Here is a 25,057-nt window from a genome sequence, read left to right as displayed (position 1 = left end):
TATTACTATGATTTATGGGGCAGGACGTAGCCCAAGTCCATTACCAATTAGCATGTAGTGTGTTATGTAGCCCAAGTCCATTACCAATTAGCATGTATTATAACACACTATTACTATGATTTATGGGGCAGGACGTAGCCCAAGTCCATTACCAATTATCATGTATTATAACACACTATTACTATGATTTATGGGGCAGTACGTAGCCCAAGTCCATTACCAATTAGCATGTAGTGTGTTATGTAGCCCAAGTCCATTACCAATTAGCATGTATTATAACACACTATTACTATGATTTATGGGGCAGGACGTAGCCCAAGTCCATTACCAATTATCATGTATTATAACACACTATTACTATGATTTATGGGGCAGGACGTAGCCCAAGTCCATTACCAATTAGCATGTATTATAACACACTATTACTATGATTTATGGGGCGGGACGTAACCCAAGTCCATTACCAATTAGCATGTAGTGTGTTATGTAGCCCAAGTCCATTACCAATTAGCATGTATTATAACACACTATTACTATGATTTATGGGGCAGGACGTAGCCCAAGTCCATTACCAATTCTCATGTATTATAACACACTATTACTATGATTTATGGGGCAGGACGTAGCCCAAGTCCATTACCAATTATCATGTATTATAACACACTATTACTATGATTTATGTGGCGGGACATAGCCCAAGTCCATTACCAATTAGCATGTATTATAACACACTATTACTATGATTTATGGGGCGGGACGTAGCCCAAGTCCATTACCAATTAGCATGTAGTGTGTTATGTAGCCCAAGTCCATTACCAATTATCATGTATTATAACACACTATTACTATGATTTATGGGGCAGGACGTAGCCCAAGTCCATTACCAATTAGCATGTAGTGTGTTATGTAGCCCAAGTCCATTACCAATTAGCATGTATTATAACACACTATTACTATGATTTATGGGGCAGGACGTAGCCCAAGTCCATTACCAATTAGCATGTATTATAACACACTATTACTATGATTTATGGGGCGGGATGTAGCCCAGTGGTAAAGCGCTTGCTTGATGTGCAATCGGTTTTGGATCGATACTCGATGGTGGGCCCATTAGGCTACATGTATTTCTTGTTCCAGTCTGTGCACCACAACTGGTATATCAAAGGCCGTGGTTTGTGCTGTCCTGTTTATGGGATGGTGCATATAAAAGACCCTTGCTTCTAATGGAAAAATGCAATGAGTTTCCTTTCTAAGACTGTATGTAAACATTACCAAATGTTTGACATCGAATAGCCGATGATTAATATATCAAAGAAAACAAACTTTTACTGTTTTACTATGATCAGATGAAAACTGTTTCCAATCGGCTCTGGTGATGACAGGCAGGGCTAACTCTGGGACACAACATTTTGCCAGTTTATCTGTAATACACATTGTATATAGTAAACTTCAAAAATTGCAGAAACAGGTATTTTCTAACAAAATATAATTTTAGTGATGAAATTATTTCACCAAATTGAAACAAAATTTGCCAGTTGTATTTAAACTTCGCAATTAGCAAATTTGCTGAGTGCCAGAGCTAGCCTGGGCAGGGCATGCAGGGATCGAAATTAAGAATTTGTCACCCACGTCAAGTTTTTAGCGATTGCTATGGGTGAAACAGCCAACAGACTGCAATTTTGAGTCTGCCTATGGCAATTTTTTTTTAAAAGGTTATTTTGCTGTATGTAGACATATTTCAAATGTGAAAATGTTAAATATTGGCATATTATGTACACCAGATGTATACATTTTGGTCATTGTTGAGGAACTTTACCGATGTGCCATCGATGATGATCTTTACCTACGGCAGTTTATATCTCAACGACGGCAGTTGCCTTCAATGCTGTTGTTAAGTTCGAGCCCTGGCCATGGAACCAAAAAGAGTTTACCATAAAATGTGAAATCCTGAGGCCTGATAACCCTTGTTGTATCGCACATTTTCTCTTTTTACAAAAAGAGTTTACCATAAAATGTGAAATCCTGAGGCCTGATAACCCTTGTTGTATCGCACATTTTTTCTTTTTACAAAAAGAGTTTACCATAAAATGTGAAATCCTGAGGCCTGATAACCCTTGTTGTATCGCACATTTTCTCTTTTTACGAAAAGAGTTTACCATAAAATGTGAAATCCTGAGGCCTGATAACCCTTGTTGTATCGCACATTTTCTCTCTTTACAAAAAGGGCGAGACGTAGCCCAGTGGTAAAGCGCTTGCTCAATGCTCGCTCGGTTTGGGATCGATCCCCGTCAGGGGGTCTATTGGGCTATTTCTCGCTCATGCCAGTGCACCACGACTGGTACGTCAAAGGTCATGGTATATGCTATCCTGTCTATGGGATGGTGCATATAAAAGATCCCTTGCTGCTAATCGAAAAGAGTCCATGAAGTGGCGACAGTGGGTTCCCTCCCTCAATATCTGTGTGATTCTTAACCATATGCCCGACGCCATATAACTGTAAATAAAATGTGTTGAGTGCGTCTTCCTTTTTACAAAATGAACTGATAAAAAGCATGCAATTGTAAAACAAAAATTACATATTCACTGCTAAAATAATGAACACATGTATATACTTTTTTTAAAACAATGACACCTTAATGTGGTAACAAGAAACAAAATACTATTTACTAATTTGCCAACATTATTTTCTTTCAGAAACAGGAAATGCTTATTGATAAGTAAGTGTGCTTCTTTTGTTTGTATTTAATATTTGTCAAGGATCAGCCAGGAACAGGGGAAGCAAGTAGAAATTGGGGTGGGGGGGCTGACTGACATCAAGGGTGCAAAGATAAACTTTTTAGTGGAGTTCGGGGGCTATGCTCCCTGTAAACATTTGAAAACTAGATGTCCTGAAATGCAATTTCCTGCATTCTACAAGTCAAGTTGATCTCTGCCTCAAGATGTACTACCAATAATATTTTTGATGCAGAATTATTGGGAGGGGGGTCTAAACCCCCCAGCCCCTCGCTTCGCTGTGCCTGCCAGGTTGTTAAGTGTGGGTAAATGCCAGTAAAATTAAAGGCACTTTAATAAAGCTGAAGTGTTTGTAAATTGCTGTGCTTCAGACATAATTAATTTAGACTTAATAAAAATATCCCAAATTTGTTTTTAAATGTGTAATTTTGAAGACAAACAAAATGTGACAAAATAAATGTTAAGCAAGCACATTAAATCGCAAACTAGGTAGTGTTAGGATTAAATAACAAGAATTAAATGAATATTTGTGTTTTATAATTTTGCAGATGTAAAGGTCTTGTAGAAAAAGTGAAGCTTTTGCCTAAAGCTGCTGATCTGTGGCCAGTGTATTTGAAAATGCCATTCAGCATGTATGTGGAAAAGATGCATCTCGATAAGTGCCTTCAGTTCACCAGTTTCGGTAAATACTAGTCACGGAAAAGGGCTCACTATTAAGTTGCAATCCAATCATCTCATGTTTAATGTGTTCACGCCTTCACCAGCTGTAAGTGGCATTGTAAGTTTTATGGAGAACTCAGTCAGAGAACATTTTCTTCAGTATATAGTGTCATGATTCGCAACGCATGTTTTAGAGATCGCTACACAATTCATAAACTTTAAACTCTAGTTGCTAATCAGTTTTCAGTTGACTAGAAAAATGCTAATCAAGATTTTCAAAACCACATGTTGCCTGTCAGTGTTCAAAATCTGCCTCCATTTCGACAACACATATTTAAAATGTTTAACTTCCTTTGGAATACTGTCCACTATACAAGTGGTGAACATAATAGATATGGGATGATTGAAATACAGCATATTGTCATTAATACTGCACTTCATACTGGTTTAAATTAGTAAATATTTACAAAAATTATTGTTGTCATAAAAATCTTTAACAATTCTTAGAATATCTGACATGGCTATCTTTGATATGAATATACTTACAAGTGTCAAAACTGTGAGATGGAAATGAGATCAATGAATTATTGCTTCCTAAATGAAACCAGCTTAAATGAAAGTCAATTCTGATTCTCAAAACACTTGAACTGGTCCTATATTTGAAAAAAAAAAACATGGTTAGTTGCAGGTTTTCCAGAATGTGCACCATGGCCAAACAACTGTAGACATTCTAAAATTTAGGTCATAACCAACCGAACCTAGACTTTCTAGAAGATTCATGTAGGTGACAGCCAAACGACCACATGCACACCTTTGCCAGCATCACAGAGGAATAATTATTAACCATGTTGCCAAACAACCCTATACTTTCAGGTCACTTTCTAGAATTTAGGATTTCTTGCAATGCATAAACTTTTGGATGTACTCTTTGGAAGGGCAGAGAGAGAGAGAGAGAGAGAGAGAGAGAGAGAGAGAGAGAGAGAGAGAGAGAGAGAGAGAGAGAGAGAGAGAGAGAGAGAGAGATATAGATATATAGATATAGATAGATAGAGAGAGAGACGGACACTATTTCCAGCATCAGTGCAGGGCTAGCTCTGGCAGTCGTCAAATTCGCCAGTTGTGAATTTTGAAAACAATTGGCAAATTTTATTTTGAGTTGGCGAATTAATTTTGCTACATTTTATTAGAAAATAACTGGTTTTCTGTCATTTTTGAAGTTTTAATAGATAATCAGGCGGAACTTTGTGTTCTCCCAGAGTTAGCCCTGATTCACAGAGGAATAATTATAAACCGTGTTGCCAAACAACCCTAGACTTTCAGGTCACTTTCTAGAATTTAGGATTTCTTGCAAAGCATACATTTTTATGTACTCTTTGGAAGGGCAGAGAGAGAGAGAGAGAGAGAGAGAGAGAGAGAGAGAGAGAGAGAGAGAGAGAGAGAGAGAGAGAGACCCTAGACTTTCAGGTCACTTTCTAGAATTTAGGATTTCTTGCAAAGCATACATTTTTATATACTCTTTGGAAGGGCACAGAGAGAGAGAGAGAGAGAGAGAGAGAGAGAGAGAGAGAGACCCTAGACTTTTAGATCACTTTCTAGAATTTAGGATTTCTTGCAAAGCATACATTGTCAATATACTCTTTGGAAGGGCAAAGAGATGGGGGGGGAAGAGAGAGAAGGGGTGAGGGAAGGGAAATGAGGGGATGAAGGGGCGAGGGATAGCAGTTAATTAAGCACTCACATAAATTTGTTTCATGAATAATGGATTAAGTTGGAAAATGCACTTGGAAGTGTGGATTAATGAAAAATAATTACGGGGCTTTTGAATTATCTTCCACAAATCCACACCTCCTCATACACTCTCCACTATGTATTCAGAAATATGAATTTTGAATTTAGTGGGTTTTTTCATGTCGGTCTCATTCTTTATTAATTTCTTATCTATTTTCTATGCAGAGAGCTACAACATTTCTTCGTATGAAAAAGTCAAGTACGTGCCTTTGTCACACGTGGGTAACCCTGTGTTCTGCAGAGACCTCCTCTGTTCAGTAGAGTCATTTCCACCATCCACATCTTGCTGCTTTGATGTTGAAATCCACACACCATTGTCACCACATTCCACCCAGTATTCATCGGTGTCCATGGATTTCTGCATCTTTAACGGCATTGGACGAACTAGGCTGGTGACAAATGCGTTGTACCTGCTGGTATTTCAACCTGTATTCACCAGTGTCGGCAACCGAGGAATAACCACAGTTGTGAGGGGCAACAAGTTGGGCGTGATGATTTCAACAGGTACAGTATAAAGTAGTAGTGAATAACGGTAGGCTATAATAGACAGTATAAATTAGTAGTGAACAGAGGTAGGCTATAATAGACAGTATAAATTAGTAGTGAATAGAGGTAGGCTATAAATACAGTATAACGTAGTGAATTGAAGGTAGGCAATAATATACAGTCTAAAGTATTATAAAAAATTGTCAATAAAGGTAGGCAATAATATACAGTATAAAGTATTAGTGAATAAAGGCTGGCTATAATATACTGTATGAAGTAGTAGTGAATAAAAATAGGTTATAATACACAGTATAAAGTAGTAATAAATAAAGGTAGGCTATAATAGTATAAAGTAGTAGTGAATAGAGGTAGCCTATAATATACAGTATAAAGTAGTAGTGAATAGAGATAGGCTATAATATACAGTATAAAGTAGTAATGAATAAAGGTATATATAGGCAGTAATATACAGTATAAAGTAGTAGTGAATAAAGGTAGGTTGTAATAGACAGTATAAAGTAGTAGTGAATAATGGTAGGCTATAATAGACAGTATAAAGTAGTAGTGAATAAAGGTAAGCTGTAATATACAGTATAAAGTAATAGTGAATAAAGGTAGGCTATAATAGACAGTATAAAGTAGTGAATAAAGGTAGGCTATAATATACAGTATAAAGTAGTAGTGAATAGAGGTAGGCTATAATATACAGTATAAAGTAGTAGTGAATAAAGGTAGGCAATAAATATAATAAACCAGTTGATAAACGCAGAATTCCTTTAATGGGAGAATTAGGTCGAATATTAGTTTGTTACATGTATGTGTTGGAAAGATCCCAGATCACCAACATACAGACAGATGTACTTTTAAAATTAATAAAAACCAAGATTTTTTTTAGTATACTCTGTATATATCCTTGAGTAACCATGAACCAGCTTGGTAACAGGAAATGGTTTCTACACACGCACATTGTAATGTACTATCGATTTGATGAAATAATGTTTTATCTTGTTCATTTTGTTGTCAGAATCAACCAACAAATGCCATTTTCTATTGTGAAGAGATTAAATGCATGTCGTAGTCTAATGTTGACATTCTTCAGCTACTCCCATAAACTGGGCTATTGTTTTTCAAGAGTCACGTCACCAAAACTCTAACGCAATGAATCTGCGAAGCAGAAAAGACTTTAACAATGACAGCGGTGTGAAACTGTTGTTTATTTAGATTTGTTTAATATTACACATCATTTAATATAGTGTGCACAGTGCAAAATGGCGGTCATGTATATATATATTTCACTTTGAATGTCTACTTGTCTTTTCCTCATTTGTGCACTTTGTTTTTCGGAAGGTTTTCTCAATTCAATAAAATTATTTTGATATCAGGATTCAATCGTATGCAGATTCCATAAAGCAAGTCAAACGTAAATAGAACGGTTTATAGGATAGCCCGGTTTATGGTTCTTTACAACATATGTTTTAATTTAATTTCAGTGTGTGTTCATTTATGATTTCTATTTTTATCCAGATTGCAGCAAAGTTTCTGTAAGGGCGAATATAAAACACATTCCTTACGACAAAATCTCAAATCCGGTATACTGTAGAGATCTGTTACAAATGGTAGAGTCTGTTTCTCCATCATTGTTGTGCACCTATGATCTCGAAATACACACTTCACTGTCAGAGACAAAGTCATATCCATCTGTGTCAGGTGATTTCTGCCTCTTTAATGCTTTTGGAAACACAGATTTAAAACCAGGGACTGTGTACCGCGTGAAACTACATCCTATATTCACCCCTTTGGCCAACCAAGAAAGCAACCTGTCTTTCAGAGGAAGTAGACTGTCTATGACTCTCATTACAGGTGTGTACCATTATTATATTGTTAAAGAGACAGATCCTAGTTTTTAAACAATAAGGCATGTTTTTCACCTAGACCCTAGTTTTATATTTCAACCCGTAAAAATGAGCACCAAGTTTGGTTAATTTATAAACCTGTTACAAATTTGAACACAACAGAGTGAAACAAGAGTCTGTGATGTTGAAATAAACTTAAAAATAGACTAAAATGCAACTCCATACCCGTTACTTCTCGGATGCATATGCGTTTTTTAAAATATGAAAAATGCATGTTGTGGTATTGGAACACCAGGATGACCAGTAACACCTTGGATGTACGAAAGTGGATAATTTAAACAATAAAATCTAAGTAATGTTTGATTTCAGTGATCATAACCGGCTCTAATAGTGAAAAACATGCCATGGTGCTTAAACACTGGGGTCTGTCCGTTTAAAGGAACTGCATGAGTACTAGTAACGATCTACCATACATATATGTGTTGGCTTTGTCAAATTCAACATTTTAGCTCAGTTATGCTGTTCATCATTTCTGATACCTATTTTTATTACATACCTATTCAATCTTACTATAGTGATAAAGACATTTTCAAACCTTGTGATAAATTTATCATGTATCACACATGTGTGATCTCGATGGGACCTTGTAAGTGAGAAATTCCTTTTTTTATTTTTACTGGAGTTGGCGACTTTTTATTACTGACGTCATGTCTGATTTACAAATCATGTCACATCGTATTTGAAACATTTCACAAGATTGCCAAAAGTATGATTCCAAACGTTAAGAAAAACCATGAATGGAGAATTGGTGAATATATTTAAGAGAGAGTAGTTATGACGTTAATTTAAAAAAACAAATTATTGTGAAAAATAAAAGAATGTATGTAATAAATACAAAACTTTACATCCTGTGTTTTTTCTTCATGTATATTGCACTCGTTTATTTTGTGTAAGAACATACCACTCGACTGCTATGTGGTCTCGTTCTATATATTCTTGTGCAAAATAAATACTTCATAGAAACTGCACAACCTTTGGTTTTGATTAATTTTTACGGGACAATCCAAATTCCATTCCACCAAAGGTACCTCTTCCCATTATTGACTCCGGTCAGTCTGCTGGTGTTCCCTTGCACCTGCCAGTGTGGGCGGACCCCTCTCCCACCCACCCAACCCTTTTCCTGTCCTGGACAGAGGAGCCGGACAAGGCCAGCACCTGTGCCTAATGCAGGTGTGCACTACAATGTGCACGTAAAAACCACTGACCTGACCTGACCTGACCTGACCTAATGTATGTGAAGTTCTGTATATATGTCTGTCATCCATCTGTCTGCCCATCCATTCCTTCATCCACTTACTCCTTGAAGTCTGTCTCCTCCTAGAGTTTGGATTGGATTGTTCAGAAATAGTCTCATAGAGTTTTGATTGAATTGATCTGAAATTTGATACAGGGTTACTCTGGGGCAATGTCTACAAACTAAAATAAAAGTATTTCTACATGTTTCAATTTTTTATAAATTTATATTACATTACAATTGAATTTTAATGTTGGATATTTATGATACAGGGACTTTCGGTAACAGTCTCTAAAAACTATTTGAGAGAGATTTCTGAACTTTTTCATTCTTTAATTCTGTTTTTTAATTAAATGTTTAAAAAGTAAAATTAGAAAACATGTGTTCTAAATTGTAGAATTATAATTAATTATTTATTTATTTAATAATAATTAAAATTGAAACTTAACTTTGAATATTTCAATATATATCTTCACCTAAAGTTTTCTATGAACAGTTTTGAAACTTGGTGCAGGGTCTCTCAGGACTAACATATATAGAGAGAGATGTCTTAATGTTTTATTTTTTTAATTAATCAAAAGCAGTTAACAAAAGTTTCTTTTGTTTAACAACACCATTAGAGCACATTGATTAATTAATCATCGGCTATTGGATGTCAAACATTCTGGTAATTCTGACAGGTTCTGTGTTGCAGGTTAGTAGATTAACCAGACTTAGTGTCCATTTTCACACGTTGAAATTAGAGTCTCTGACTTTAAACACCTGTGTTTCTGAAAAACCCCAACCCAGGCTCCATAAATTCGGCACTGAAAGTTTTATAAGCCTCTTCTGCTAGCTTAGCATCTACCAGCACTAGTGCTTACCTAGCATGCCAGTGGCTTGTTCATTGCCCTAAACAGCCTCAAACATTGGGTGATCTTTAAAGCGACATTCCTGAGTTTGCTGCAATTTTTAAGATGCTATCGACTAACAGACTTGTTAACGATTGTAATTCCATATCAAGTATATTTTTCTGCATAAAATGTTAGTAGCTGCATAGTAAATGTGTTTCTGATCGTTCTAATATTTGCACTAGGTTAAATTTCATTTTATTTCCTAAGATATTGTTTTTTGTACGTTCGAAATTATTTGAAGACAAAATCCATTTTGGTTTTTTTACAAATATTAAGACGACCAGAAACTCATTGAATATACAGACACTGATATTCTAAACAAGAAAATATATTTAATATGTAAGTTTAATTCGTAAAAATATTTTATAAGTCGGAAACATCTTACAATGCAGCAAAGTCAGGAATGTCCCTTTAACTAGCTTACAGAGTGCTTTCTTTGGTTGCCAGTTATGTATTTGTGTCTGCAACATCAAGAAAAAATTAGAAACCTCTAAATGACGGATGATTATAAACATCAAAATCTAAACATGTTGCCATCTGGTTACATTTTTGGGGGGGTCATATTGCTTCAAAAGAAAACAATTCAGATCCTTAAATGTACCATATTTTTCGGCCTATTTCATGTACTGGTGTTAAACCGCACCCCTTGTTTTTAGACCAAGTTCCGACCTTCGTCTGTACATAAACCACCTTTAAATAAGCCACGTTTAAAATAATGAATGAATGAATGTTTAAGAACACCCCAGCACAAAAAATACATCACTATTAGGTGTCAAACTATGGTAATGTAAACAAATAAAGTGATGATCAACATCAATACAAAAATTCAAGATTTAAATAAAAACACTGTAAAGAACTGTGTAAAAACACAAATATCACAGATAGATACTGACTTTTACTAAACATTTCAAGCCACAAACTTAATTACAGTTAATTATTGTTTGTATTTAATGATAATAAAGAGATCCATTCTCCCTTAAATTCAAACAATTAAATGTACCAGGTATACACTCTACCACACTGTCGTTACGACCTATCCTCCGGGAGTCAGCATTTTACAGCTCTCCTTATCCCACGGGTGGGATTTAGCTCAGTCGGTTGAACGCTCGCTTGAGGTGCTTGCATCCCAAGATTGAACCACCTCAGTGGATCTGTTCAACTTATTTTTTTTTTCTTATTCCAACCAGTGCACCACAACTGGTCAAAGGCTGTGGCATGTTCTTTCCTGTCTGTGGGAAAGTGCATATAAAAGATCCCTTGCTGCATTAAGAAAATGTAGCGGGTTTCTTCTGTTGACTATGAGTCAAAATTACCATATCTTTGACATCCAATAGCTGATGATTAATATATCATTAATAAATCAATGTGCTCTAATGGTGTCGTTAAACAAAACAAACTTTACTTTTCCTTATCCCAGTTCTTGATAAAAGCAAATTTGTTGAACTTGTCTAAGTGAGACACATTGGGAAACCAAAGTTTATCATATCTTCATTTTTTTTATTTACATGAGTGTCATTTTGACAGTTTACAATACTCCAAAACTATAATTTAACATTTTATGTCAGAGCTATAACTTGTGTCAAGTACTTAGTGAAAACAATGCCATCTGTCTTAATATCCCTACAAGATATTTTATTGACAGTAAATCGTATTATAATTATTTTCAGGTTTACTTATCCTTTGGTGATAATGATGGGGCAGGGTTTTTTGGTTGCATATAGCTCTGCATGTCTTTTTGTGTTTTGACACTAGACATGAAAAACAGATTAATTACTGTAATCTGGCTGACTCCCGAACTCTGTTGTCAAAATCAATTTTCATTCTTCTTTACAGTAATGTACAAAATAATATGTATGACTTTTTCTTTTTAGGTAGTGATCCTAAAGAGCATTTAAAGAATCAAGAAAGAAAAGGCTGTTGTTAAATTGTCTTTTGTGAGACAATGTATTAGACTGTATTACCTTTTAGATAAATTTCATGCGTTTGATTGGTCAATAGCCAATGCATACCACAAATACACTGGGAAAATACAGGATTTGCAGGAAAATACAGAATTTGCCGGGGTGTATGAAATGTCACGTGATTTGCTCGACTGGTTGTACGAAAATACAAACTGTAGATGAGACTGACAAAAAAAATTCCAACACGCCTCACTGATTAAATTGTTAAGTCTTGAATTCATTATGAACCGGCCTCGGTGGCGTCGTGGTTAGGCCATCGGTCTACAGGCTGGTAAGTACTGGGTTCGGATCCCAGTCGAGGCATGGGATTTTTAATCTAGATACCGACTCCAAACCCTGAGTGAAGTGCTCTGCAAGGCTCAATGGGTAGGTGTAAACCACTTGCACCGACCAGTGATCCATAACTGGTTCAGCAAAGGCTATGGTTTGTGCTATCCTGCCTGTGGGAAGCGCAAATAAAAGATACCTTGCTGCCTGTCGTAAAAGAGTAGGCTACATGTATGTGGCGACAGCGGGTTTCCTCTAAAAATAGTGTCAGAATGACCATATGTTTGACGTCCAATAGCCGATGATAAGATAAAAAAATCAATGTGCTCTAGTGGCGTCGTTAAATAAAAACAAACTTTACTTTGAATTCATTATGAATGGGAATACCACAATTCGGTAAATTTTATTTTTACTGAATGTTTGAAGATTTCTTGAGCACGTTTGGCTAAAAATTTTGCAAGATTTCGGTTTTTCGCGTATTGAAAGCTAATGCTAGAATATAGCATTGTGTAATCAGTTACCAAGTTAGAACTTGGGCTAATTATAATTATCACGAACATATTTTAAGTAATAACCTGACATGCTCTTTTACAGGTTCTACAAGTATTTTTGTTCGGTTGCAGGTCTTCAGTTTTGTTTTCCCAATACGATTACAACATAATCATAAACGTTTAAAACACACAAGATAATAAGGCGCTAAGAGTTGTCTCCTTTTGCAAAATACAGGGTTCGAAATGATTTCAGGGTAAAACCACCCGGAATCCTTGTTGACACAATTAATACCCAAACAGCTAACAAAAAAAGCAGTAATACTTTGCATAGTTATTTATTAACAGAAAATCCAATATATTTTGAGGAATTTGCTGTTAAGTTATATTATTAAAGTCAAACTCAAAATGTGTGTGTAATTTATTTAAAAGTTTGACTGTTAGTGTAATTTTAATTTAATTATAAAACAAAGATCTAAAAGGTAATAAATTCGTTACGCGTTTTTTTCACAGGCGTACGGGATTGTATGTCTGTCAAAAAACCACGTAACTGATATGTAGTATTATTTATGCAATTTATTACAATGGATGTTTGTACTATACAACAAATATATATACATGTTTAAAGGGACAGTTCTGAGTGTGCTGCATTGTAAGATTTTTCCGATTATTAAACTATTTCTACGATTAAACTTACATATTAAATATATTTTCTTGTTTACAATATAAGTGTTTGTATATTCAATGTGTTTCTGGTCGTCTTAATATTTGTAAGAAGCCCAAACTGGATTTTCTTTTCAAATAATTCCGTACGTACGAAAAAACAATATTTTAGGAAATAAGATTAAATTTAACCTAGTACAAATATTAAAACGATCAGAAACACGTTTAATATACAGCCACTAATATTTTATGCAGAAAAATATATTTGATATGTAATTACAATCGTTAAAAAGTCTGTTAATCAATAACATCTTAAAAAGTGCAGCAAACTCAGGAATGTCCCTTTGACTTGTTTTCGTAAATTATGTGGGGGTTTTTTTTAACTTTTATTGATGAGAGATGTGTATATTTTTTACACACACGCACACATACACATACAAACACACACACACAAAGCAATGTACCAAATGCAAAAGTATTTACAACAATTTGTGTCGTTAAAACCTTCTCATGTGTGTGGTATATTTGACAAATTAATACATCCTATTCTAAGCTACGGCTGCGAAGTCTGGGGGTTTATTCAGAGAACGGCAGTAGAAAGAATGCATTTGAAATTTTGTAAGCAGTTACTCGGTGTAAAGCAGACTACTCAAACTGATTTTGTATATGGCGAATTAGGTAGATTTCCTTTGATTGTGCATAGACATTATAGAATTATTAAGTTCTGGTTGAAAATTATAAAAGGTGACAACAGGAAATTTACAAAACTATGTTATGATATGATGATAAGTGATATGATTTTGTTCCCCACTAAAAATAACGGCTATGCGTGTTCGAAATTTGTTAAATAATACTGGCTTTTCTATAGTCTGGCAAAATCAGGGTGTAGGGAATGAGATCGTGTTTTTATCATTATTAAAGCAAAGATTAAAAGATATGTTTATACAGTTATGGCGCTCGCGATTAAACCTTTTTTCAAGAGCATCACTATACCGACATTTTTCAAATACGTTTTCTTATAAGTCATATTTAGACAGTATTTCTGTTGGAAAATATAGAACTGCTTTAACAAGACTACACATTGCTGCTCATAGATTATTAATTGAAACGGGAAGATGGACAAAACCTAACCCAATTGCACTGGATAATCGTAAATGTGTTACTTGTAATTTAATAGAAGATGAATTCCATTTTATACTTGTTTGTCCTATGTACAAATTTATCAGACATTACATACCAAAATATTATAAAAATAACCCTAGTATGTTCAAATTTATAGAACTGTTAAATAGCAACAATGAAATAATAGTAAGACGATTAGCTGTGTATTGTTTTAAAGCCTTTGAAAAAAGAAACATAATTTTGTACAATTAAGTTTTCCCTGCATGTGAATGTGAATGCGTAAGTAGAACGTTTGTTATATATATTATGTGTATCTTTAATTTTGCATTTAGTTATTTTATAAACAACATGTTAATACTCATGGGCGCCATGTCGCTAATGTATCTCATTTATGTGGCAATACGATTTACACGTTGTATACAAACATTATATATCTGTGTATATGTATATATTATGTGTTCAAGGGTCATTAGGCCTAATGCGAATAAAATTCATACACAAACACACACCTAAACTCGAACACACACACACATACACACGCACACACACGCACACATCCGAGACTGATCTAACGTGTATGGCCACCTGTATATAATTGCCATCACAAATCCTGCACAATGCATCTCCTTCTTTCGTTTACCTGTGTATAACGGCAACCTGTTCCTTGTGGCCAGCACCCACTATTGTTTGTCCAATAACGGCCACAAAATACATTGATCACAACTGTTTTTGTAAAATGGACAGCCATAAGGGTCACATGATATATAGATACATGTACTGGCCTGTCTCAGTAACAATAAAATGGCATTGTCATAGTTAAGTTGAGACGAGCTACTCTCGGCCTACTAAAATTCCAAACCTATACGTAGCTCAGGGGCGGCACATTGTAAAAAAATAGTGGTACGGCTCGTGGTTGCCAGACTCGCCTTTCAAATTACTTGTAAGGACATTTTCACAGATATAACAAATATAAGCCACACACACACAGACGCAAGTGGTACGGCCATGCCGTACCTCTTTGATAATTGGTACGGCCATGGCCGTACCGGCCGTACCGTCTGCGCCGCCCCTGTAGCTCCCCATCTTTTCCTTTTCGACCGACCGTTAAAAATTTGCGCCTAAAATTCCTTCACCAAAAATGCGCACCCGTTCTCTTTGGCTTAATCCTACTAGGCCGTCCGCTAAGCTCAGAATTGTGGCTAGAAATGAAGTTTCGTTCCACATATCGGGGGTCTAAAAAATGTTTGTGTTTTTGGCTAGATAAATACATTATCTATCACAGAAAAAAAGTTTACCAAGATATTTCCTGCAGGGTTTTTTTAAATGACGTCAAAAGGAGACCCCCCTCTGACCAAATTTAGGAATTGTTTTTAGAGGGGTGGGTAACTAAAACGGATCTAACTCTGTAACTATAACATATAGAACAACATGTGACCACTCAAAACATTTGTATTAGAGTCCTCTATACAATGCAATAATATATATGCAAATATTTTATTTAATTGGATAACCAGAGGTAAAAATGTCATAAAAAAACTTTTAAATTTGAAATTTTGGGTATGCCCTAATAAAATTAAATTTCAGAAAAGTTATTGCGCCTTATACAATTTAACTGCCTTAATTCTATAGAAACATAGTATTTAAATACATTTAAGTGTTAAAAATCTACTCTGAATGTGTTTCAACCCATAATATATAAAGTGAAAAGTTGTACTATTTTAAAATACACCAAAACTAAAAATATTTGTAATAATAAATTTAAAACAAGAGCTATGATAAATGCATTTTTAATGGAAGTAACCAGGTGTATTTCTAAAGAGTTAATATTCTGTACTATTAAAAAAGTCAATCCAGGAGGGTAGCCAGTGGTCGACAAGGTCAAACATAGAGGTCAAAGGTCAATTAAGTGCAAACAAAACTTTTTTTTTGACTGAAATGCTTTTTTTGTGCAAACTTTCTTAATAGAACCGTATAATATATAATTTGAAAAGGCAAATAACTCGGGGGGGGGACTTTTAAAAAATTGCAGTCCATCTTATATATCAGATTGTGATATTACCGATATGAAGATTTGAGATGTTTAATTATTTTAAATGGTCTAATCACTTTGAATAGGTACTAGTACCTATTAGTACCATAGTTCTAACTCCTTATAGGCCTGCATTTTTATTTATTTTTGAAATTAGCTGTGAAATGCACTGTGCAGGCGTTTTTGGCTTATGTTTCTGCTTTCTCACAACTGTTCTGCACATATTTACATTTGTATTACCTGTTACAGGAAATACAGTCAAACAATGTATATTTATGTACTTGTATAAATTTTAGTCCATCTAATCACCACTATCATCGTCATCATCATCAGAAAACACATCATCCTGAGCCTCATCTTTCCGATTGGTGCAGTTACAACATTTACACAAATCTGTGCATGACAGCCTGACAGCCTGGCTGACTGGCACGAACACCTATTTGTGGAGCACATTCCAGTCTTACATTTACAATTAACTGACAAAAGAACAGCTTCTGGGGCAGGGTATTTGGTCATCCAGTTGATTGATATTTCTCCAGCTTTTACAACCCAGCCATGGCTGTTGGGTGATGGAGCAGATATTGACTGTTCAAGAGATCTTCTGTGTATGGCTGCTTGGTAATTGGCCCTCTTGCAGTGCTGCTGAAATGCATCTTGTGTGGGTGGCATGCTCTGTTCTGATGTTTTTGCAAGACAAAATACTTTGTACCTTGCTTCATTTACACTTGATGTGGACTGGCCATATAACCGACACACAAATCTTTCCATTACAAGCAAAACGTTATCATTCAATGTGAAATGTTTTCCTAGCTCCATGAAACCTACCACAAATTCATCAGATTCATTTGCTAAGTCAAATGCCCTCTTTTTTTCCCTTCCTATAGAACGCACTAGTTGAATCACAGCCAGAAAACACATGTATCCCAATAAGAGCCTATAAGTGCTATTATGGCAACATCTGTATCTGGACTTTTGATGATAACAGCACTGTGCTCTGCAGAGGCATGAAGAGCATGACGCAGTAGTCTAGTATTGGCTTCTTCGTGGTCACAATCAAGTTCAGAAACATGGCTTACTGTTGCCTTCTTGTTCTTGATATCAATCAAGTGGCATTTATCATCATGTGTAATATACAGGGCAATATCTTTCTTTGTTGCTTCAAAGTTTGCATCTTTCCAACAGCTGAATAAGAAATTGATGAGTGCTTCTTTGTTTTGTCCCACAGACATGAATGTTTTCCACTGATGAGGTGTCTTCTGTGTTGTGCCATATATGTGTGTGATCCGAGAACCACTTGCTGCCCGTCTAGAGCGTTCTGCATTCTTAATGCTGATGCTTGGATATCGGGCAGCTACAAAATCAACACGGGAACACTTGTATCTCATTGCCATGTTGATGACTCAACAAGGCAATCACCAACCTTCTTCTCAATGACATCCAACAAGGCTGATTTTGTACTTTTGGCCATTGATCCATCTATACTTGCTAGAGGAAATGAAACTGTTCCTAATGAATAGGTAAGGATCTCTTTCAAGTCAACATCACGATTTTGTGCAATGACCATGACAAACAAAAAGGGGGTGGGATTAAAAAACCTTTTCTTCTTTCTCAGGAATCTTGTGTAATTTTTGTAGCATGAACGATGATATTTTACTTCAATAGCTACACAATCCTTGTCTCGAATGTGAAGTAGAATTGTTTCATCACACTTCTCAGTGGCTGCTTCTCGCAACTGACCTGCAATGCAAGATTATTACATGAGTGAACTGAAAACATTTCTTCCAGCCTAAACCAGTTAAAGCTGTAATATACTAATAATGGTCAGTTACAATATAATAACATCAATTTGTATGTTGCTTTGTTTGATGTAGACTAGCAGGCTTAGCCAAATCCAGTCCCCGGATGCACAGGGCTACCTGATTTGTTAACTGGGCAACCATATTGTTAACTGCATAAACCACATTTTAGATACCTTGTAGTCCATGGTCTACCATTAAAATGTAAAATTGTTCCAACAATGTGACTGTCAAAATAAAAGTTATAAAAGGTATGCCTAATTAAAATATTTAAATCATATATTTCGCAATATAAATATTTAAAAATAAGAAGAAAATGTTTCTTGTAATAACAATTTGAACAAGGGTGGTGACCAGAAGCATATTTATTTGTGTGGCCTAAAATAAAATAAAAATGTTATAAACAATTACTTACCAGCTGACTCAGTTTCTGCTTGTATTAGCTTGTCTTTAACTCGTTTGTGTCCAACAGTGACACATAAGTCTTTCTTCTTGCATATGATGCATAATGCTGGTAAAATACTACAGCTGGTTTCACCGACGTTTGACACAACAGAACTGGACCGGAGTTTTTTTTTGGAGAGCTGACATCATTATCATCGTCATTTGATTCATTTTCTTCTGGCACTACCAATGCTGTTTTCTCACTAGCCTTTTGTGATTTCTTAATGTATATCTTGTTTGTAAACTTTTGATAACATGATTTATGATAGCCAAAGTGTACACAACCGTCTTTTGAAAACGGAATGTCAAGTAAGCCACTTCTAAAAAGATTGTTCGAAATATCGCTAAGTTCGCCAGTTAATTTTGACCATTTCGTAGCACACTCGACGCATTTATCCCATGTGGTAGCTGAAAAGGTTGTCAATTTACCTTCCACACCTTGACACGCATGTATAATGCAGCGAAGCTTGCCTAGATCTTTAGATGTAGAAATTTCTTTAATTTTCCCTTTGCCCACACAGGGGATTCCCTACTTTTTGTTGACATTTATAGCCGTTATGAGTGCGATTTTTGCAATGCGCGTTTGTATATAGTTCCCATTTTCAGTTTGAATTAAAAAAAAATGCAGGAAAAAAATTGGTAAACTTTTTTTCTGTTATAAATAAGATGTTTGTCTAGCCAAAAACATAAAAATTAGTTAGACCCCTGATAGGTGGAACGAAACTTCACGTTTTTCTGTTCAGCGGACGGCCTATACGGGACATTCCAACTTCCATAGCACCTTGCCACCCTCCGCCTGTTACCGGCTACGGCCAGACTGCTGGTGCTCGCTTGCACCTGCCAGTACAGGCGCCCCCCCCCCCCCCCCCCTCCTCCTACCTTCCCCAACTTTCCTGTCCTGGACGGAGGAGCTGGCCCAGGACAGGCGTGCGCTACAACAGCTTGCTCTGAACGTGCACGTTAAACATTATTCCATTCCATTAATTTGAAAGAAAACAGGTACATGCTCCAATGCATCATTGATCGTATTTGCATCTCATATCTTGATATAAGTGATTAATAGAGAGACTTTAAACAAAACGTGTTCAATTTATGTTTTAAAGACATTTTTATGTATTATGTATTTTTTTCCCTCATACTTTATATTTTTTTATTTCCCTGTATATAACAATCACCTGTCTATAACTGCCACTGTGGCCATGTCCCGTGAGTGGCCGTTATATACAGGTTCGACGTACTGTGTATATGTATATATATATATAGTCGAGCACCGTTGTGTCGATCTTGTTTGAGTCAATATTTCACGTGTGTCCGTATGACTGGTCGGTCGAGGCCAAAACGTGTATTAACTATCATAGGGCCGATTTTACAAGGCATATTTATATCTTGGACACTTGTAACTACATACATTTACAATGCTTAAACACCTGCGTTTAAGAAAAACAGGCTTCGTAAATTCGGCCCCATGTTTTTATCTCTGTTGAGTTGATACGATTGAGTCGATAAATATTATATAACGTTTATGTCGATATATGTTTGGGTGCCATCGTAGACTTTTATATTGAAAAATGTCTCTTCTTGTATGTGTCGACATTAATATTATGTGTTAAAATAAAATATTTAGAAAGGTAGATATGAATTGCGAGATTTGAAATCAATGCCGTACCGGTATTGCGAGCAAAATCAAAAGTAGCCCCGAGTACTCTGACTGTAGAGTAGGGGTGCAGAAAGTACTCGCCCGCTCGCCAAATGCGAGTAAAAATTCTGACGGATGAGTTAAAAATGCAACTACCAGTCCGACGGGCGATCCGTCTTTTTCTGACCGACTTTTTTTTACATTGAATCTGCGACCCTGCATCAGCCATGCCAGAATTCCAAACCATGCAAACAAACGGTTCAGAATGTACTGCATTGCCGACTTCGGAGTTCCGAACTGCGCAGGCGCGACATTCCGGAATCCTGTTATAGCGAAAATGGAACTGTGCCAAATCGACCCCAAACAAAACAAAACCAAAATATATGACTATATGACTTATATTGAAACAAAAATTATATAATGTATGGCTATAATGGCATTACAAGTTGTGAACGATGATATCTTCAATAAAGCAACAGATGTATATTAATTACATTACATTACATATTACATTATAGCTAAAAACAAAGAAAAAAAATATATTTTCGCCAGTACATTTAGGTACCATTATAGCCAAATTGGTTACGTTTTGGCCAATGAAAATGGTTCCGTTTTGGTATTTGTTCCGATTTAAATAGCCTCATTCCCCAGAAACAGAGACGTTCAAAGGTCAATAGTTCTTAAAAAGTATTTGTTTACGTTCAAACTATGCTGCCGGTGTGTTTTGAATATTTAGGCCTATTCTTCTGTTAAATACTTGCGGGATTCCACTTGAAATTTGTAAATCTATATGGAAGAAATGTGAAAAAGTTACGTCTTTACTAGAATATTAAAAAAGTTATTGATTTGTCAATCAAGGTTTAAGGTGTGATTTCGTTCACTTACCGAGTGTTTTTTGTCACTAAATTGTTAAACAATGATATATTGTTCTATAGGCTGGCGGACTTGTACACATTGTGGCGGGCTAGTTAGTTTTAGTTGGTTCTGGTCCAGCGAGCTAGTGGAATATTTTCCATTTCTGCACCCCTGTAAAGGGCTAGACGGACATTTGGATATCTGTCAAAATGTCCGTCTAACCCTCTACAGTCAGAGTTGCCTACATTTGACACATATACTGTACATGTTTATATATACACATATATATATATTTTTATATTATTTTATATGGTGCTGAGGACTATTGATACATTTATACATTCCATTTTAGTAGTAGTTTTCATAGTAAACTATTTCATATGTACTTTTATTTACATATATATATATATATATTGATTATTTTATATGGTGCTGAGGACTATTGATACATTTATACATTCCACTTTAGTAGTAGTTTTCATAGTAAACAATTCCATATGTACTTTTATTTACATATATATATATATATATATATATATATATATATATATATATATATATATATATCAGAGATGGGGTAATCCAGAGATGGGGTAATCGTAATCAGTAATCGTAATCGTAATGTGTTCATGTAATTGCAATCGTAATCGATTACATTGTTTGAGAATGTCATGTAATCGCAATCGTAATCGATTACATTGTTAATGTAATCGTAATCAGCGATTACTTTCACTCATAATTATTTATTAAACTTAGATGTGTTTAGCATCAACTCCAGTAACAGTGCCTATAGTTAGAAGCAGTACTGGTCAGTCAGTAGAACTGATCTCCCATTGTCTACTACTCTCATAGTAGAACTAGTATTTGCCTTGAGAAACGGGGGATCATAACTTCTGGATTACCAAATGAATGTTATCCAGGGGATGAAGACACACATTCACATAATGGTATCTATCGTGTTTACGTTTACTATATAACCACTTAATGAATACAGTGTTCTAGCTAGCAGTATATAAAAGGGCGCTGCACCATGCCCCAGTTTCGTGTCCGTAAAACATTTTTTAATAATAATAATAATTTTATATATATATATATATATATATATATAATAAAACACTTGCGTTCCTCTGAATGCATATACAGCGTTATCACGGGTTTGAATTCAACTAAGAAACGCTTGACAATATCTGTTTTTTCACAGGTATGAAAGTCCACCAATGGTGCCGTGGCAAACTTTCTTTTCTTTTCTTAGTGGTTACGACTGCAGACGGGCAGCCAGCCAGCCAGTCGCATCAAGCTTGATACCATGGGCAGTCATCCTCACCCTGTCGCAGACACAACCACAAATAACGTAACTAATTAAGCAAACGCCCAGTTGAACGTTTATTTTCCCTAAAAAATAGCTTAAAATATTAATACGTCTGATAAAAATTCCCGAAAGCTGATTTTAATAGATGTTCTATGAAACGCGGCGCTTCTAATGATACCAAAATAAACACACCCAGACCAAGATACTTGTAATTTTCACCGATACAATTGGATCCTTATAATATGGCACAAAGCAAGCATGACTGCAGATCGATTCATTAATAATAGTCATTTTTAGAATCTCAACAGTTAAATGCAATGAGCAACTTGTGCACATGTATATGTATGCAGATATCAATTTAATTATTTATTTACTTGTTTGTTCTTTTCTTTCGTTCTTTATTTCTTCATTTATAGATTTTAAATTTCATTATTTGTGTAGATTTGTTGAAATGTAATCGTGGTTGCTAGACAATGTATTCGCAATCGTAATCGATTACTTTTAATTATCTTGTAATCGTAATCGTGACATTCTAAAGTAAGCCACCTGTCCACAATGGCCATGGAACATCTTAGAATGTTTATATTAAACTAGTTCCACTAACTTTTTCAGTTCGAAAGAACTTCTTCAGGTGGAAATTTTATTTTACTTTATGTTTTAATTAATAAAGTTTTTATGGTTCTTTTTTATAAATGTAGTTGTAAACGAATCACTATACATTTCTACACGAATTACACATACACACAAAATTCCACCTGAAGATGTGCTTTGGAACTGTTTCATAGGTTTGATTTGTATTTGACTTTATATTTGACTTTTAAAAAAGGACTCCGAATTATATTACATCCAGTATCACCTGTTGCGGATCCAGGGGAGGGGGGAGCTCAGGGGTCCAGCTGTGACTCCCTAATTATGTTTTTTGTTACATTAATCAAGGCTCAGCAAATTGTACAAGCACCTAAATTAGGAATCCCATTAAAATTACGCTAAATCTACTCTCATCCAAATAATTTCATGCACTACCATTTAATTGTTTTTAATAAATTAAAACATCGACTGGTTGAGATGTGACACTACATTTTTAATTTCACATAAAAGAACTGCATCATGCATGACTATTTTTTATGCACTTTATATTTTTACATCATCAATTCAACCGTTGATGGAGAATGAATTGATACTGTATATAGTCCTACGCTATTGTTATTCTCTGTCAGGTGCGAATCAAGGCAAGTCCGTAGGGATGGCATCTGGAGGGGGGGGGGCACACTCTAGTGGTGGAGGAAACATTTTAGTGTGTTATGGGGGAATGGGGTGGGGCATAAGCCAAAATTTTTTCTTTATTTATATAGATTGTGACAAGAACCCCGGCACACACACATACGCACACACACACACGCACACACCCGTTTCCGACAGGCCTGCAAGGTGAGGGTGCTAGGATGCGCATTTTAATAGTATTTTGACATTTTCCGTAAAGTAACCAAAATGGCCAGAAACGTTACCATAAAAAACAATCAAACGACAATGTGATTGATTGATGTCAACGCCATACCACGTACATTATTTTGGGTATAGTTTAACTTCAGAAATGTGCGAATAGAATTGCTGTTTGACATTTAATAATGATATTTATTTTAAATGTGTAGAGATGTAAAATATCTGTGCATGAATCTAATACTACTGGATCTACTGACGATAGCTAACCACTGTGATGTTCTGTTGTAATGTTAGAGGTAAGTATTCAAAATGATTGCTTTTTTGATTGTTTGTTTATCAGGACGTTGAAGTCGGAGCTGGGAGTCCGTAGGCATTGGTGTAGCCAAAATGTTATATTGAGGGGCCCGGCCACCCACATCGGAAGGGGGTGGGGGGGGGGGGAGAACCATGTATTTGAGCAGGACCATGCCCCACCTCCCGACTATGCTAATGCATATTAGTAAGACTATACACGAAATGGTCACGAGGTTATTAAGTTCACTTCAGTTCAATTCAGTTGTTGTAATCTTAGGGGTGAGTATTCAAAATGATTGATTGTTTGATCGTTTGTTTCATTATTTGTTTATCAGGATGTAGAAGTCGGAGCTGGGAGTCCGTAGGCATTGGTGTAGCCACAATTTTATATTGAGGGGACCGGCCACCCACATCGGAAGGGTGGGGGTGGGGGGGGAGCATGTATTTGAGCAGGACCATGCGCCCCTCCCTCCTGACTATACTAATGCATAGACTATACATGTAAGACTATACAAGAAAGGGTCACGAGGTTATTTCAGTTCAGTTCAGTTCAATTTAGTTTATTGGATTAATTTAACCTTAGGACCTATCCTCGAGGGTGTTGGAGGTGCGCACCCTATCCTAAGTTCGAAAAATCCAGTGTTTTAAAAGATAAATATAAACTATTGTTAATTTGTTTTTTGATATAAACTGTCTGTGGAAGATTACCATGAAGACAATACATGTTAGTGTACTTCTGAATACTGTAGGTGCCCCCCCCCCCCTCCCCTTAAAGCGTTGCACCCCTCCAACAGAAAAATCCCGCATCCGCTCCGGCCTGTTTTAACACTGTTAAAAACATTTGCTATATTACTACCACCCCCCTCCCCCATCCGCCAACTTCACAGCCTCGTTGTGACCCGTGTTCGATTTCACGCTGGACCTGACACGGCGCAGGCGTACGGGCTTTCATTTTTGTAGGGGGTTGGGGTTGGGTGGGGTGGCAGGCTGATTTTCGCCCGTATTAAACGAATATGCCCGAATCTGGATAACAACATTTATTTATA

General features: G+C 35.8%; 1 protein-coding gene across 1 annotated transcript in view; it reads left to right on the top strand.

The window, feature by feature from the left end:
• LOC121383645 overlaps window positions 1-11,984 on the top strand; it is a 50,829-nt gene extending 38,845 nt beyond the window's left edge. Inside the window, exons 13-17 of the mRNA XM_041513739.1 lie at window positions 2,695-2,717; window positions 3,282-3,415; window positions 5,347-5,685; window positions 7,192-7,527; window positions 11,579-11,984. Of these exons, the coding sequence (XP_041369673.1) occupies window positions 2,695-2,717; window positions 3,282-3,415; window positions 5,347-5,685; window positions 7,192-7,527; window positions 11,579-11,631 (885 nt within the window). The 3' untranslated portion in view covers window positions 11,632-11,984. The remainder of the gene's footprint in view (window positions 1-2,694; window positions 2,718-3,281; window positions 3,416-5,346; window positions 5,686-7,191; window positions 7,528-11,578) is intronic.
• The last annotated feature ends 13,073 nt before the right edge of the window (window positions 11,985-25,057 follow it).

Source organism: Gigantopelta aegis, chromosome 10 (genome assembly GCF_016097555.1).
Source record: "Gigantopelta aegis isolate Gae_Host chromosome 10, Gae_host_genome, whole genome shotgun sequence".
Classification (NCBI taxonomy): Eukaryota; Metazoa; Mollusca; class Gastropoda; order Neomphalida; family Peltospiridae; genus Gigantopelta; species Gigantopelta aegis.
Note: the sequence above shows the minus strand (reverse complement) of the source record. Positions and strands in the feature narration are given on the sequence as shown.